Genomic DNA, 14,066 nt, shown 5'->3' with positions numbered 1-14,066 from the left:
CAGGATTAGTATATGAATTCTTGCCATCAAAAACCCTGCTTTGCACATTTCAATGTTCTCACTTAAAAGAACTCTCTGAAGAAAAAAAAAAAGTAATTCTCCTTTCTCTCCTGGCAAAATTAATCTGTCTGACATTTGTGGCCACAATAATGTTCACCAGTGATAGAAAAATCTTCAAAAGGAAAAAAAAAACACCTTTAACCTGTCATTCAGTTTGATTAATGCTTTATTTAGAGGAGCCCATGTTACAATCAATTACAGCACATCCTGCCTAATTACCTGGGAGTTGCTCCACAACAAACTACAATTCTATGACTAGAAACAATAGGCTTGGCTTTGGTTTCTGGATTACAGCAGCTGCAGCCAGGAGATGTCATAAATAATGTACCAGCAAGTAAATCAAAACCCATGAAGAATTCATACTGCACAACAAAAGTGAGGACAAAAAGTTAACGCTGGCATCCCCAGTGTTCTTACACTGAGAGGCTCAATGCAAACAAGATCAATGTTATATTTTTCAAAAGGTAATGAAGTGACTTGTTTGTCTAAGTAATTTTTAAAGAACTGAATTTCCACTGTAAATGATTTTGGCATCCAGGGATTTTCACATTTATTTTTATAATCAGGTAAATAAGGTAACTACTCCAAACCGTTCACCCAAGCACAGCCTATTTTATGTGGGGAGAGCAGCAAAGAAGGATCTCCAGAGGACAGATCATCCCACTTCTACAAATAAAATAATTTTGTGTCATTTCGTAGAAGAGAGAGATCAGCAACCTGGAGTGAATCCGGTGGAGGGTCACTAACAAAGCAAGGGAACCGGAGCACATAATGGACAAGGAATGGCTGAGAGAGCTGGGCTTGGTTAGTCTGGGAAGAGAGGCTAACCAGGGAATTTAATTTCAGTCTTCCAGTACCAAAAGGGAGGTTATAAGAAAGGCAGGGCCAGGGTGCACAGTAAAAAGATGATAGACGGCAAAGCACAAGCTGCAAGATGGAAAATTCCATTTGGAAGGGACATAACCACCCCTCGCAATGACAGCAGCAAAGCACAGGCAGAGGTTGCCCAGCCAAGCTGTGGGATCTCCATCCTGGGAGGTTTTCAGAACTGGACAGGACAAGGTCATGAGCAATCTGAGTGACTTCTGCAGCACTTCTGAGTGACTTCTGTACTTCATGGCCACCAGAGCTCCCTTGCAACCAAAGTCATTCTCTGAATGAACGCAACATAGAAGAAACTTCCCAGGAAAGCACACATTTAAGTGGTCAACTGAGAATGAGAAAACCTATATCCTACTCCCAGCCAGACCAAACGTGCTAAAGAAAAAAAAAGAAATAATAATGTTTATTGTAATATCAACATTTATCAATTCCCAAGATGAAATCTCAGAAAGTTTTATAAAAACTCAACCATTCAGAAGCACGAAGACCAAGACTTCCAGTTAACATGGAAATCAGGAGAAAAATATTTACTTAAATTTACTTATTTAAGCACTTCACAAATGTTACCGTGTCTTTTAAGAAGCTAAGTCCAAACATCATTGTGAAATTTTTGGAAAACAACCCTGCATCTCACCTACGAGTGCACATGAAGAGATGTTGTGCCCGATGGACGTTTAAGCAAGGAGTCAAGGTCTCTTCTATCTGTGACCTGTTAAGGTAACACTCTGATAGGTACAAAGTCGGGGTACTTTATGCAGCATACTTGTAACATACTTTTCTGATCTTTAAATAATTAATTTTCTTTCCCTCTTTAATTTTATTTAAATGCACTTCTTGGATGCATTTAACTCCGGAACACTGTCAGACCTGAGGCCATATGGAAAGTCGAGGCATGAGAGTTTTCGCTCTGGGTTTCTGCACTTTGCCAGAAAGTGCTGCCCTCCTACAGTGCAGGGAAATAATATTTTCCCAATGTGTCCTTCCCATTAGCACAGAGCAGTATGAACTAACCTGAATATTTCACTAAAATAGCACCCAGAGTGTAAGTATTAAGCACCTGAAATCATCACACATACAAAACTCCATCACATGTATATACTGCTTCCAATTATTTTTAAATGAAGCTAAAAAATAAAATATTACCGTGTTTCTAATTTTACATGTCAGGCTGAAGGAAAAGCAAATTAAAAACTACTGAAACCTGAGAGATCAGTTTTTAGCACAGACACTGCCTAGGGGTAGGGTAAAAGCAGAAAAATCTCAAACTCTAGCCAGTGTAGTTCGGAACAGCACAATAATTTTTCCATATACACTCTAACCCAAAGAGATATTACAAAATTAAAGAGTGGGCAGCATATGGTAAGAATTAAGATAAACCAGTGATAAGTCTCAAATTCTTGGAAGAGAGTAAAATTTAAAATAATCTTCTCTCCCATGAGTTAACATTTTTTGTTGAACTCTTCAGAACAGCCAGCAATCCTGAGGATGGATCAGAGTTACAGACAAGTACATGAATCATACAGAAAGCACAACCATATATCCCCTTCCTGCCAGAAAAGAAAGCCTGAAAGACTGGATATCAAAAGGTTGAATGATGTAGATAATTTTGAGCTGAATATTTAATCTTTTTGATATTAAGAACGCACACTTTACTGCATGTCTGCTTTACTCGTTTCCCTGGCTTTTGCCCAGAAGTGACTGTATTTCACAGATACTGCAATGTCTTTTTAGCAAGGAGCATAACTTGAACTGCACGCGCCCTCTTCAAGAAAAATAATATCCATTTGGCAAAGAAAAGGCATCCCAGATTCAAAAGAAATTAACAGACAGGTGTTTTTCAACAAATAGGTGATAACAGGTATTTCCCACCCCAGATCCTATGATAGAAAACTGGGATCGAATATGGTCACAGGTCATGGAATTATCTCCAGCCTGTCAAAGCAACTACTGTGGAAAAGCCCTTGAGAAGCTCCAAAATCCAGCCTTGGAGCTGAGATGTTAGGCCTGGTAGGCACTTAACACCTCATCCAAAAAGCAGCTTCTCCAGTTGGGACTGCACAAGGCAGGCCTGGTAGAGACAGAAACCCAGTCAACTGAAAGAGAGAAGGTAATGGCTAGCAAGAGGAAAAAAAAAAAAAATTAGAAAGTGAAATATCTTTTTTGAAGGTTAGCTCAAGAATGGCTATTTGTTGTGGTGAAATACATTGCTATCCCTGCTCTATATGCAATAAAAGGAAATTATGCCAAAGAGGAAAAAGGGGAAGCAGCAGTAGGAAGGGACATAACCAAATATTATTTAAAAAAACAAAACAAAAAACAAAACAAAACAAAGAAAAAAAACGACAAAAACAAAAGCAAACAAAAAAACCACACACACCAAAAAAACAACAACAAACAAACAACAAAAAAACCCACACACAACACAAACAACCACACACTTAGCTGGAACAAAACTTCAATTGACTAATTGACTAATTATCTGTCAGCTCTTCAATGAGAGGCTGCAGGGACAAGAAGGAAAATCTCCCAACTAACCTTCAGTTTTTCAGTGCATCAAAAAGAGTCAAGGCATTTAAGGCTTACTGTAAGATGGGTTTCATTTTTGTTAACTACCCAAGCTCCCAAGTTCTTCAGCACATGGGATTATATTTGCATTTCAAAAAATACCCTGTATCAAGTTTTTAATTGTCCTAATCCCTTCCAAATTAAAGTAGAGAAAGCTGCCTAACAATACACAGTTCCTAATAAATAAATTATGTGGGAAATATTGCCTTTGTTATTTTCACACTGAAAAACGTATTCCATACTGCAGGGATAATGAGAGTATAAAACATTAACACTACATTTTTCTATACCATTCTGCATAATTAACTATGCAGCTGTTCATTCATCCAGCCCCAACAACCGAATTAATTTGCAATCAGTTCACAGGGGATGCAACAGAGCAGAGCACACATACTACAGAAGTAAGTAAAGCTGTTCGCACGCCACATACCACACCAGCGACACACGGTGCCCCACGTGAAGAGAAGCAATGGTGGGGGGGGGTTGCAAAACAGCATTTTCAAAATACAAGCTGAGAAAAGTCACTTCATCATTAGTTGCCTTGTAGTAAGACTACAGGTGTTTTCTGATGGGTCTTATGGTATGTTGGTGCTCTCTGATGGTTTCCTGTCCTTCTCAGGCTCAAGCCGAGAACTTTAAGGAAACAAAACAGCGCTAAACCTTGCAGCTCTTTCATATTAATGCAGCATTACAACCCCAACACTAATTGGAGTCCCACTGAGCTTGTACACTCAGTTCTCCAGATCACTTCCGTTCCTAAGAAACACATGAGGCAAAGACCAAGCGGACGAAAGCACAGGAACAGTAGGCTCTTCAAAACAAGGTCACGCAGCAGGCTGAAGTTGGAACCGGTAGCATCACTAGTTGCAATGTCATCTCTACCAGATGCTCTGCTACGTCATGACTTTGCCCTTTCCATTTTTTTTTTTAAAAATATCCTATTCAGTTTTTTATACCTCATTCATCATCATAAAAATGTGATAAGAAATGAAACTAGGTGCTTTGATTGTGGTTTCTTATTTACTCCATTTTACAAAGTGGCAAAGGAAACATTTCTTGATATTTATAAAGTGTCATTCAATTTGCCCCCAGGTTATGGGCCCCGCGCCCCCCTGCTGTGCTGGCCTGCTGACAGCAGGAGTTAACGGATAACAATGCAGCAAAGTACCTCTGATTAGCTAAAAACTGATGGCTCAACTGTTTTTATATGAATTTAGTACAGAGGAATCATGACACAGTCCAAGCTATAAGACTGCAGTTCTCTGTTAGATCATATAGAAATGGATGATGGGCTGTGCCAATGCAAGCTTCCCTCTTCTATGATGGGAGGGAGCAACACAAACACAAATTTACAAAGCCCATAGAGGATTAATGCACAGAAGGACATTGTTTCTCGACTCCTCATCTTAAACCTGTCCGCTGAGGCTAGCAAGAAAAATGATCATTTCTTGTGGGGATGCTTATGCAGTAAGATACCATGACAGATCTGAGGATACACCAGCAAAGTAGCTTTTCTGAACTTCCTGCTGCTACTGCCCTGGATGGGTTTTGGGTAGGAAAGATTGTTTATTCTATCACCGTCAGTCCCAGCCAAAAGGAATTAACTTCAAATATGAACCTGTATGCAGTGTTACAGTACAATTCCCATACATCTTGTGCCTATAAAAAATATTTAGGATACCAGTTCTAGTTAAAGCAATCAGAAATTCTATTACTTAGGTTCAGGTTACTCAAATGATGGGACAAGATTCTTACACCATTTTAAATAAATGGTTATTCTTTCTTCATAAATTGATTAACTATGAGTTACTTCTCACAATTATTTAATTCCTTTTCCAGAAGGAGGATTAAAGAAAGGGGAAGAAAAAAGAAAACAAACAAAACAAATGAAAACAACAACAAACACCACCACCCACCACCAAATAGAACCAACCTGTCAAATCCCCACACTCCAAGATATATTTAACATGCTCAGCAGCCATGCTGCAACCAGCTCCAATAGACAAGCATACTGCAAGCAAGAGCCTTTTCCTAACCATTTAAATCACAGCTTTCCAACTGGATCTTAATCCATATGTCATATATTCTTTGTGTATTCACAAACTAGTTTAAAAACACATAAACATTCAAAATCATCATCACCAATTCAAGATGCTGAAGACTTGGAAGAGTAATTATGACAGAGCGCTCTCGTCTGCACGCAACAGATATTCAGTAAAGAATTTTGGACAGACTTCTTTGGTAGCTTTTACTTGCTTGTGGATCTATTTTTTTTCAGTTCAGACCTTCATACATACTAGACATCTCAATATACAAAAAATGCCATTATGGTAACAGACACATAAAAGGACCTCGTTAAGTCTTGCTCCCATAGACAGACATTTAAGAAACACCTTATTCAGAGGGGTCTACACATCACAACTCTGTCTCAGAGAACAGTTCCCAGCACCCCTAACCAACATTCACTCCTCTACTGAATAGCCAAAAGCTACAGCCAAAATGTGTCAGGATGAAGGCAGCACCAAGGTAACAGCAAGGTTATTGCCAATAGGATGGGTCTTGGTCTTCAGAAAGACAGTGGTGGGTCATGTGTTCATTATACCACATTGCAACATTGGCACCCTTTAGGTCCCTAAATCATTACCACTGCTCATTAAAAACATCAATAACCATCTCTGCAATATCTTGCACTTTCAAAGGTCGTCAAGACATTCCTTTAATTTCCTTTGTCTTTTACATATTTTTCTTACTTGACACACATAATAAAACATTGCTCATGTGCTGAAATCCACTGAATTCACTTTCTAACCATGGTTTTACAGCCCATTTCAAATGCTCAAAATAAATCTGAAATAGAGACTCTCCTGCACAATTCAACTCATAATGATACACTGTAGAATATTAGCAAGACAGAAATTGCAGCAAAGATAATGAAAGTCTTTGTAATGCTATTAGGTGAATATGGAAACAGGATCAAAGAGAGCATAAAAATCTGTTGCTCAATAAGAGAAATAAAATTCTAATTGCAGGACTACCCTTTCAACAATACTGTCCAAAATGTTTCCACAGTGGAACCAGTGTAAATAAGGATATAATGGGAGGACAAAAGAGTTACACAAGTGTAATTGAAGGCAGTCTAATCTGATTGCAGAACCTGCATTACTCAGGATGATGCATTAGCCAGAGAGAACACAGCCAGACATTAGATCCCAAGCTGAGTTTGCTGGCCTAATAATTAGAAAGCCATTTCTTCTTTTTTTGTTTTTGCTTGGAAATAGAGCAAATTTGATATGGAAATCACAGACTCAATAACACTCTATCCCTTGGGGCCATTTCTACAAAGTCACTTTTCAAAGCAGAACCACAACATAAGACCATCTGGAAGTGCAAGTTGCTGCAGAATTCAGTTGCTCACTTATTAAGCAGCATTTCATACAAAGAAAGAATTTCACTGGGGCACCAGACTATATTGGGGGGGGGGGGTTGTTTGCTTTTTAAATTAATTTCAGGAAACAGGTGAAATGAGTTTCACCTACAAGTCCAAAAAGTTTGGAAAGAAATGCCTATGCTCATTTTCTCACACTTTGTGAGCCAAGCAGGGTCTGGAAATCTTACTTTCCAGAGTGATGTGTTGTTCACTGCATCTACCTCAAAAGCATCTCCTGCCCTTTGTAGTCTCAGTGTAGGCACGCACCTTCGTGTGAATGCCCAAAGCGCCATATGGTCACTGTGCATTGACCGCTCCTGACAGCCAGTGGACAACATGGGGCAAAATATCCCTACATCTCTGAAAACAGGCCTACCTAGGGTTCAGCATGCAATGCTAAGAGGAGTTAACAGTGCCGTTAATGTCAAATAATGTCATTTGTTTTGCTGTGGTGAAGCAATAACAACGTGGTGATGCCACTGGGAACAATGGCAATTACACAGCAAGTCGCTTTAGCACGACTGCATCATTACAGCTCGATGATACGCAATCAAAACTTTATTAGGAATCATCATTAGTACCTATTATTCATTGCTTAGATCAAGTTAAGAAGGGGAAGACGCTGTGTGTACTCGAAACAGGACTCTGAGCCAGCCTAAGCACAGGGTTGGAAGCCAATTCCACGGCCATACACCAGTGAGTCACTGCGTAACCCTCAGCCATCGGTTACCATCTCAGTTGCCCCGTGTATCAAACGGAATAATAACAAACATATTTTTCCAAGAGATATTATTAGGATTAATTAACTCAGCTGTGCAGATAAGTATTAGCAATAATTTCTTAGTGACTACCAATTCGCAGTTAAAATATTTGATTGTAAGATTCAAGTACATACATCTAAAGCTGCAGGTATGCAACGTATGCAAGCGGGCACCTGTGGTTGTAAGACATGTGCACCTATACATTTATGCACAAACTGATTCATGAAACATATAAAAACACATACTCTAGTATCTTTTATCCTATATGGTCGGTTTGATTCAGGTCCTTCATACTATAAACATGCTTTTTAAAGATTGGGTGGGGACTCTGACAGGAACAGCGCTAGTATGCAAAGCATCTTCAATATACACACAATTTGCGAAGATAAATTTAGTACCTGAATTTTAAGTTTTAGTCACAGCATCAGTTTTTCATTATGCTATTGAGGCCTAACATGGCAAACACCCGTATTCCCAATATGTACTGCAGTTTAGAAACTTTAAAAATAAACGCAAAAACAATCCTCTGTTCCTTCTCAATAAGTTATTTTAATGTGCATTCAAGAGGGAACCAATGTCATCTCTGTTTATTTACCTTCCTTATACTGAGTCAAATAACTATACAATTTACCCCAACCTTAACAATTACTTAATAAGCAAATCAGCAAAGTATCAGAAATAGCTGACTAGAGAAGCACCCCCTGGTGTTTTCTAACCATGTGCTTCCACTGAGATTTATGCCTCCACCTCTTCAGTGTAACCAGGCATGGCTGCTATTAGTAAAAAGTTGTTAAGACTTTCATTTTCCAGCGCCATTTTCCCTGTTTATTCAACAATGAAAATATTCCAAGGTAATTCAAATTTAACCCTCCCAATCCCGTAAGTCTTACTGCAATTCCAAGGTCACTGAGAACAAATTAGCTTCACTGGACTACTGAGTCACTCTTCCTATCTCATCCTCTGTTCCACTAAGCAAAGAGGAGGAAAAAAAACCAAACCAAACCAAATACCACACACCACAATTATTTTGAGGGATGGGAGAAAAAGAAGAGAGAGGAAATATGTTTTAGACAAAGAAAAGATGCAGTTGCAAGAAACAAAAGAACTGATAAATGCCAAGCTGGGATAATATTTACTGATTAGCAAGATAAAAATGGGAGATTAACCTGGTGGGGACTGTTCAGGTTATAAAACAAGTTTATTTTCATTTAGAGAATATCAAATGTCTGGTATGATTTAGCCAGGAAGAAGAAAAACACTGAAAACACTGGACTGATTCAGGAAAGAACCAGACAGCATCCACTCCTAAAAAAAACCAAACCAAAACAAAAAACCCCCAACCAACCAATCAACCAACCTCAAAACACCAAACTATATTTTTCACACCTGTTTTGCTGTATTGCTGTATATTTGTTCTGATGCAAATGAGAGGAATGGAAAAGAGAATCAAACAAAAAAATTTAAAAATATATGCATTGTGCATTCTGGGCAGGCTGCCAATGCAAGTACAACACCCTGGTTCCATCGGCAAACATAGAGCCTCCCCAGTTTACACCCAACCATTTTGCACAGAGGAAAACAGGGACAGCTTCATTCAATATTTACTTTTATTTTATTCAGTACAAACAATGAGCTCCGTCTCAACAGCAAGGGGCACTATTTGATATTTTTGCACCGTTAACTCTCATTTGTGCTTTTCCAGATGCAGGCGCTGCAGCTCCCACAGTCTGACAGCCCACGTCCCATTTCACACCTCAGCGGGCAGAGGCAGCAAGAGGAGCTGAGCCCAGAACAGATCCAGGGGTGGAGCAGCTACCACCCCTGGCCCAAGTGCTAATCTTAAACACTTGCTTCCTTTCAGCTTTTCCATCCTAGTTTTATAAACAACCAAAGCATCTGGTACATCTATTACTTGTAAGTGAAAGGGCCTGATTTCCCTATGATGCACACTAGCATAAATTTTATTTGAATGCAGTTCACACCAGTTCTGCTTTACACCAGCTGGCAGCAAAGTCTGAATGACCTTGTTTAAAGTTTTTATGTTCTCAAAAGAAAGCAACATCATCTGAAGCCTGGTTTATGCTTATTTTGAAAGAGCACAGAGTTTATTTTGAAGAGTCTGACTGAAAAAGTTTAACAGACTTCTATGATAGATGATACTGAAGCATGGATAGCAAAACTTGAAACAAATTGCACATGGTGTATAGGCCAGGGGCACACAACGGGAAAGCAACGTGTGCTTACGCAATTATGGGAGAATCCAAATTGCCATTTGGTTGTCTTCTCTGCACAAGATGTTGGACAAAGATTAAAACAGAAACAAATGTGTAATTAATTTCACATCGTCTAACTTTAAAGGATAACTACGAATGAACCATCGTAGCCCTAAAAAGGCCAGTCCTGAGCCAACACTAAGCAGTCTTCATTTGATCTTACTCTCTTTCCTGAACACTCCCTTTTTATGACTAGACTTTTTTTTTTTTTACTTGAAAATATCCTTGTGCTGCAAGGACCACCATCCCTGGCCAGACGGCACTACTCAGCTACTGGTATGACAACAAGGAGTTGCAAAGATACGTTGTCACTATGAGAAATCCCACAAGGTTAGAACAATGCTGCCTCCTTCAAATCAAGTAACAAGGCTGATGTGCAGCATGGCCTGGTCACAGACTTTTCCCACTCCCTATTCCCTTGCCCATTCCTTTTCTGGGATTGTCTCTATAAGCTCCTTGCTCACACAGATGAAGGTTGAGTCCCCATATAAGCTCTTGGGACAATATGAAGTTTACAGGTACCAAAGCCACAAGGTATTAGATAACCAATTTGTTTCTAGACCTGAAGCTTATAGGTTACATAAAAATTTCACGTAAGTCTCCTCAAATAAGTCCCCTCTCATTTGTAACAACTATTTAGATATGACAGTAGAATATTTCAAGACTATTTCTACTGATACAGATAATCCAGCAAAACTAGCATAGCAAACACTGGAGCAATATTGTATTTATCGGTAACAGTGAAATACTTCCACTTCTGAAGTGTATATAATAGGTCTAGCAAAAATTTGTGGTGGAAGATTTATACAGATACACAGAAAACTAGAACACAAAAAATCTCACTCAGCAAAACAAAATTAGCTCTTGAGAAGATAACCAGTATGACCAGTGTAACATAGGCTTACCCTAGCCCTGGGTTGGTGCTGATATACACCCAAGTGTGCAATTTGTACAAACACGGGCAACAACCATAGCGATATCTTGGTTCATGAATGTTAAGAAAATGAGAATCAAATTAGAAATTTATTTGGATTACTACATATTCCCAATTGTCATAAAACACACATATAACCTTAGCTGGTATTATGTTTCATCCAATTGTAGCTGCTTCCAAACCAGGATTTACTAACCTCAATACAGAACTCAAGAGCAATAAGAACTCCTAAAAGACATATCCCAACACAGTAAGTATTTCGAAGTTTTTAAGTAGTTTTGATGTAAAATTTCTAAGAAAAGCAAAAGAATGGCATCTTGCAAAGTGGCATCAGGAATGTACCTTATACTCTCTATCATTGTTTGTCTCTACTGTTAAAACTCATTTCAAATTCTTTCTTATTGAAATACAGGAACCACATTTAAGGAAGAGGAGGAGTAAGGGCTGATGACAATCTGGATAATCTTCCTCTGTTAGCATCAGTCAACTACCAACTCACCTCAGCAACAGTAGGAAAGGGAAAAGAGACAGATCTATTCTGAGGACAAGGTAGTAGGGAAGGTTATAGAAAAAGTAAAGGACTTACCTCCACAAAGAGCTCTCCAGCACTTTCCCCATGTCAGTGTGATAATACTTGGTAAGGATCAGGATCACCTAAAATGAAAACGAGAATAAATATATTTCTATATGTAAACTGATAAAAGAAACAGAAGTAGATCATGGGCAGCATTATTCTGGTGAACACTAAAGTGAGCCTCCTGAAAATCTGAACTGTATTTCACTTTATTTTTACTTAATAGCAGCTTTGCTTTAGACTGGGATTTTTCCTTTCTGTGAGAAGAGCGATTTCAGCACTCAAAGTTTTCTGCAAACCTGGTGGCTTTGTGAAAGATTGCCCTTCTCACATGAGCAGTGGAGTTGGAACAGTCACAGAAATCCTCCCACCACATGACAGCCCCCAAGTCATTTGTATTACTTTCTTGGCAGGACGAACCAATCTGGTTGCTTGCTTAAATTTAAGAGACAACTGTCTTAGACATCTACAGGCACTTTTTTTCTTTTTTAATTCCAAGTGTTAAACAATGGTGATTAACTTTGATTATCCGGATACCAAATTCAGGCAGAAAATGAGCTCGTCTTTCCTACAAGATCAGAAATGCAGCTTTCATGCTATTTTTCATTCCCAGAAGTATCACTTTTCTTTTTTTGCCTCCAAGAACCAGCTCTGTGCTCTGTAAATTACTCATCTACATCACCAACAGCCAACAAAATACACAAACAAATTTTAGCCACAAACCATCTTCAGCCTATGAGACGAGTCAGCAAGAAACACATTCCATTCACTCAACGTCCAACAAATTCACCAGTCAAACAACAGAAAGCACTGGTCCATTACTGGTATATCAAGCTGAATACTATGGTTTATACTGAGATCATTTAAAACAGATTTCCTTCACTTGCTGCCAGTCCGTATTAGTGGTTCTTATACCCAGGTCCCCATAGCAACCCCGCAGAGGCAGAACAGGAGGAACCTCGGGTTCCTTGCACCACTGTTGACCTTCTTTAAAGCGGGGTCAACAGCAGCCCCCAAAAGTTGGGAGCATGCTCTTATTTAGCTGCCACTTGCTCTATTCCTGATCACCAAATGAAATCTCCAGCAAACAGCAACTGTGGGCATTCACTTTGATTATTCAGACCATTTATGCTGCAGTCTCTGTACACTGGAGCTTGTGAGAGAAGAGAATTACAGACCATGGGTGTTACATACATGGTGCTTTGGAAATAACACAACGTTCTGCAGAACTGACCTATAATACCAGTCTCAGGGTTATCTAAGCCTAATAAATTCACAAGTATTCCTGGATGTATATTGATATAAGTAAAAGCAGAACCAATCCATAATTTACAAATAGTATTATTCTTTACTATTCTCAAAAGAGGCACAATCTACCAGACCACTTCATTGGAATTTTATTATTTTATGAAAATCAAAGCTTGGTTTAAAATAAAGCAAGGAAAAAAACAAACAAAAAAATAAACAAAAAAACCCAAACCACAACAAAAAACACCTTTTACTTTTGAATGTGTTACCACAAGACTTACAAAGCCAAGAGAAAGAACCATTTCCAAAAGGGGAAAGTATCTACTGATGAGATTCCTGGCTACAGCCCAAGCACGCTCCATCAGGTCAGCTATTTATTCTATTGTCAGTGTCTTAACTACAGCTTTCTGCTGGTGCTTGCAATTAAGCAGAAAAAGAAAGAAACTTCACTACTGGGAGCATCTCTTGGCTCCAATTATTTAGGGAAATGTTTCAGGCCGTGCTTTTCTGAACAACTGAAATTCCTCTTACTCCACGAAAATTGACCTGGAAGGTTTTTTAAAGAGATACAAGAATGCGTATTTGGTGCACAAAAATAAACAGCAAAAGGTATAAAAGATTACGCTTTGTTTCCTTACACTCATGCAGAACCAGAGACTGGGTCCTGAACTTAGTAAACCAACTCTTCTCATCCTTGTACATCATACAATCATAACTTCTAAAATTCAGATGATTTTCAGTAACGTACGTTGGAGCCACCTTGCCACAGAGTAAGCCCAATGTTTCATTCCTGAATGAAACTAGTTATTATCACACACAGAAGGTGCTATTGGGTTACCCTCAATTCATCTGCTTTGGACTTCACCTCTATGGAAGCAACGCACCTTCCAGATAAGCCATTTTTGTACCGCAGCACCTGTCCTCAGTGTTAAAGACTTTCAGGAACACGGGTGGGGTCACTGTGCCACTTGCTGGCTATAGCTCATCTAGGGGACGTTCACACCAAATCAGAAAGCTACTGCTGGTTCACACACTTCAAATGAATGGTTTCCAGGTAATTGCAAACTGCATTGGGGAGCAGCTATAAGCAGTAAAATGTCTTATTTATGCTGCAGGATTGGTGCCTTAATCCGAGCCACAGCTTTGAGAAACAGATGTATTTCCCAACCTGACTGGTAAATTTATTTAAAAATTAAAATACCTTATTTTGTATTTCAAAAGTATGGACAATGACTTAGGAAAAACAAGGCCATAATGAGCCACCTCTGAATTCCTAAACCCTATTAGCAGATTCTTGTCACAACCTAAGTAGCATGAGGCTGCCAGGGGGCTGACCACTATT

General features: G+C 39.0%; 1 protein-coding gene across 5 annotated transcripts in view; it reads right to left on the bottom strand.

Moving 5' to 3' along the window:
* The window catches only part of SORCS2 (sortilin related VPS10 domain containing receptor 2), a 605,494-nt gene that overhangs the window by 359,514 nt on the left and 231,914 nt on the right, over nucleotides 1-14,066 (bottom strand). For all 5 annotated transcript variants that reach the window (XM_065633605.1, XM_065633601.1, XM_065633603.1 and 2 more), the window contains exon 2: nucleotides 11,489-11,556. In XM_065633605.1, coding sequence (XP_065489677.1) covers nucleotides 11,489-11,520 — 32 coding nt within the window. In that variant the 5' untranslated portion in view covers nucleotides 11,521-11,556. The remainder of the gene's footprint in view (nucleotides 1-11,488; nucleotides 11,557-14,066) is intronic.

Source organism: Caloenas nicobarica, chromosome 4 (genome assembly GCF_036013445.1).
Source record: "Caloenas nicobarica isolate bCalNic1 chromosome 4, bCalNic1.hap1, whole genome shotgun sequence".
NCBI lineage: Eukaryota > Metazoa > Chordata > Aves > Columbiformes > Columbidae > Caloenas > Caloenas nicobarica.
Note: the sequence above shows the minus strand (reverse complement) of the source record. Positions and strands in the feature narration are given on the sequence as shown.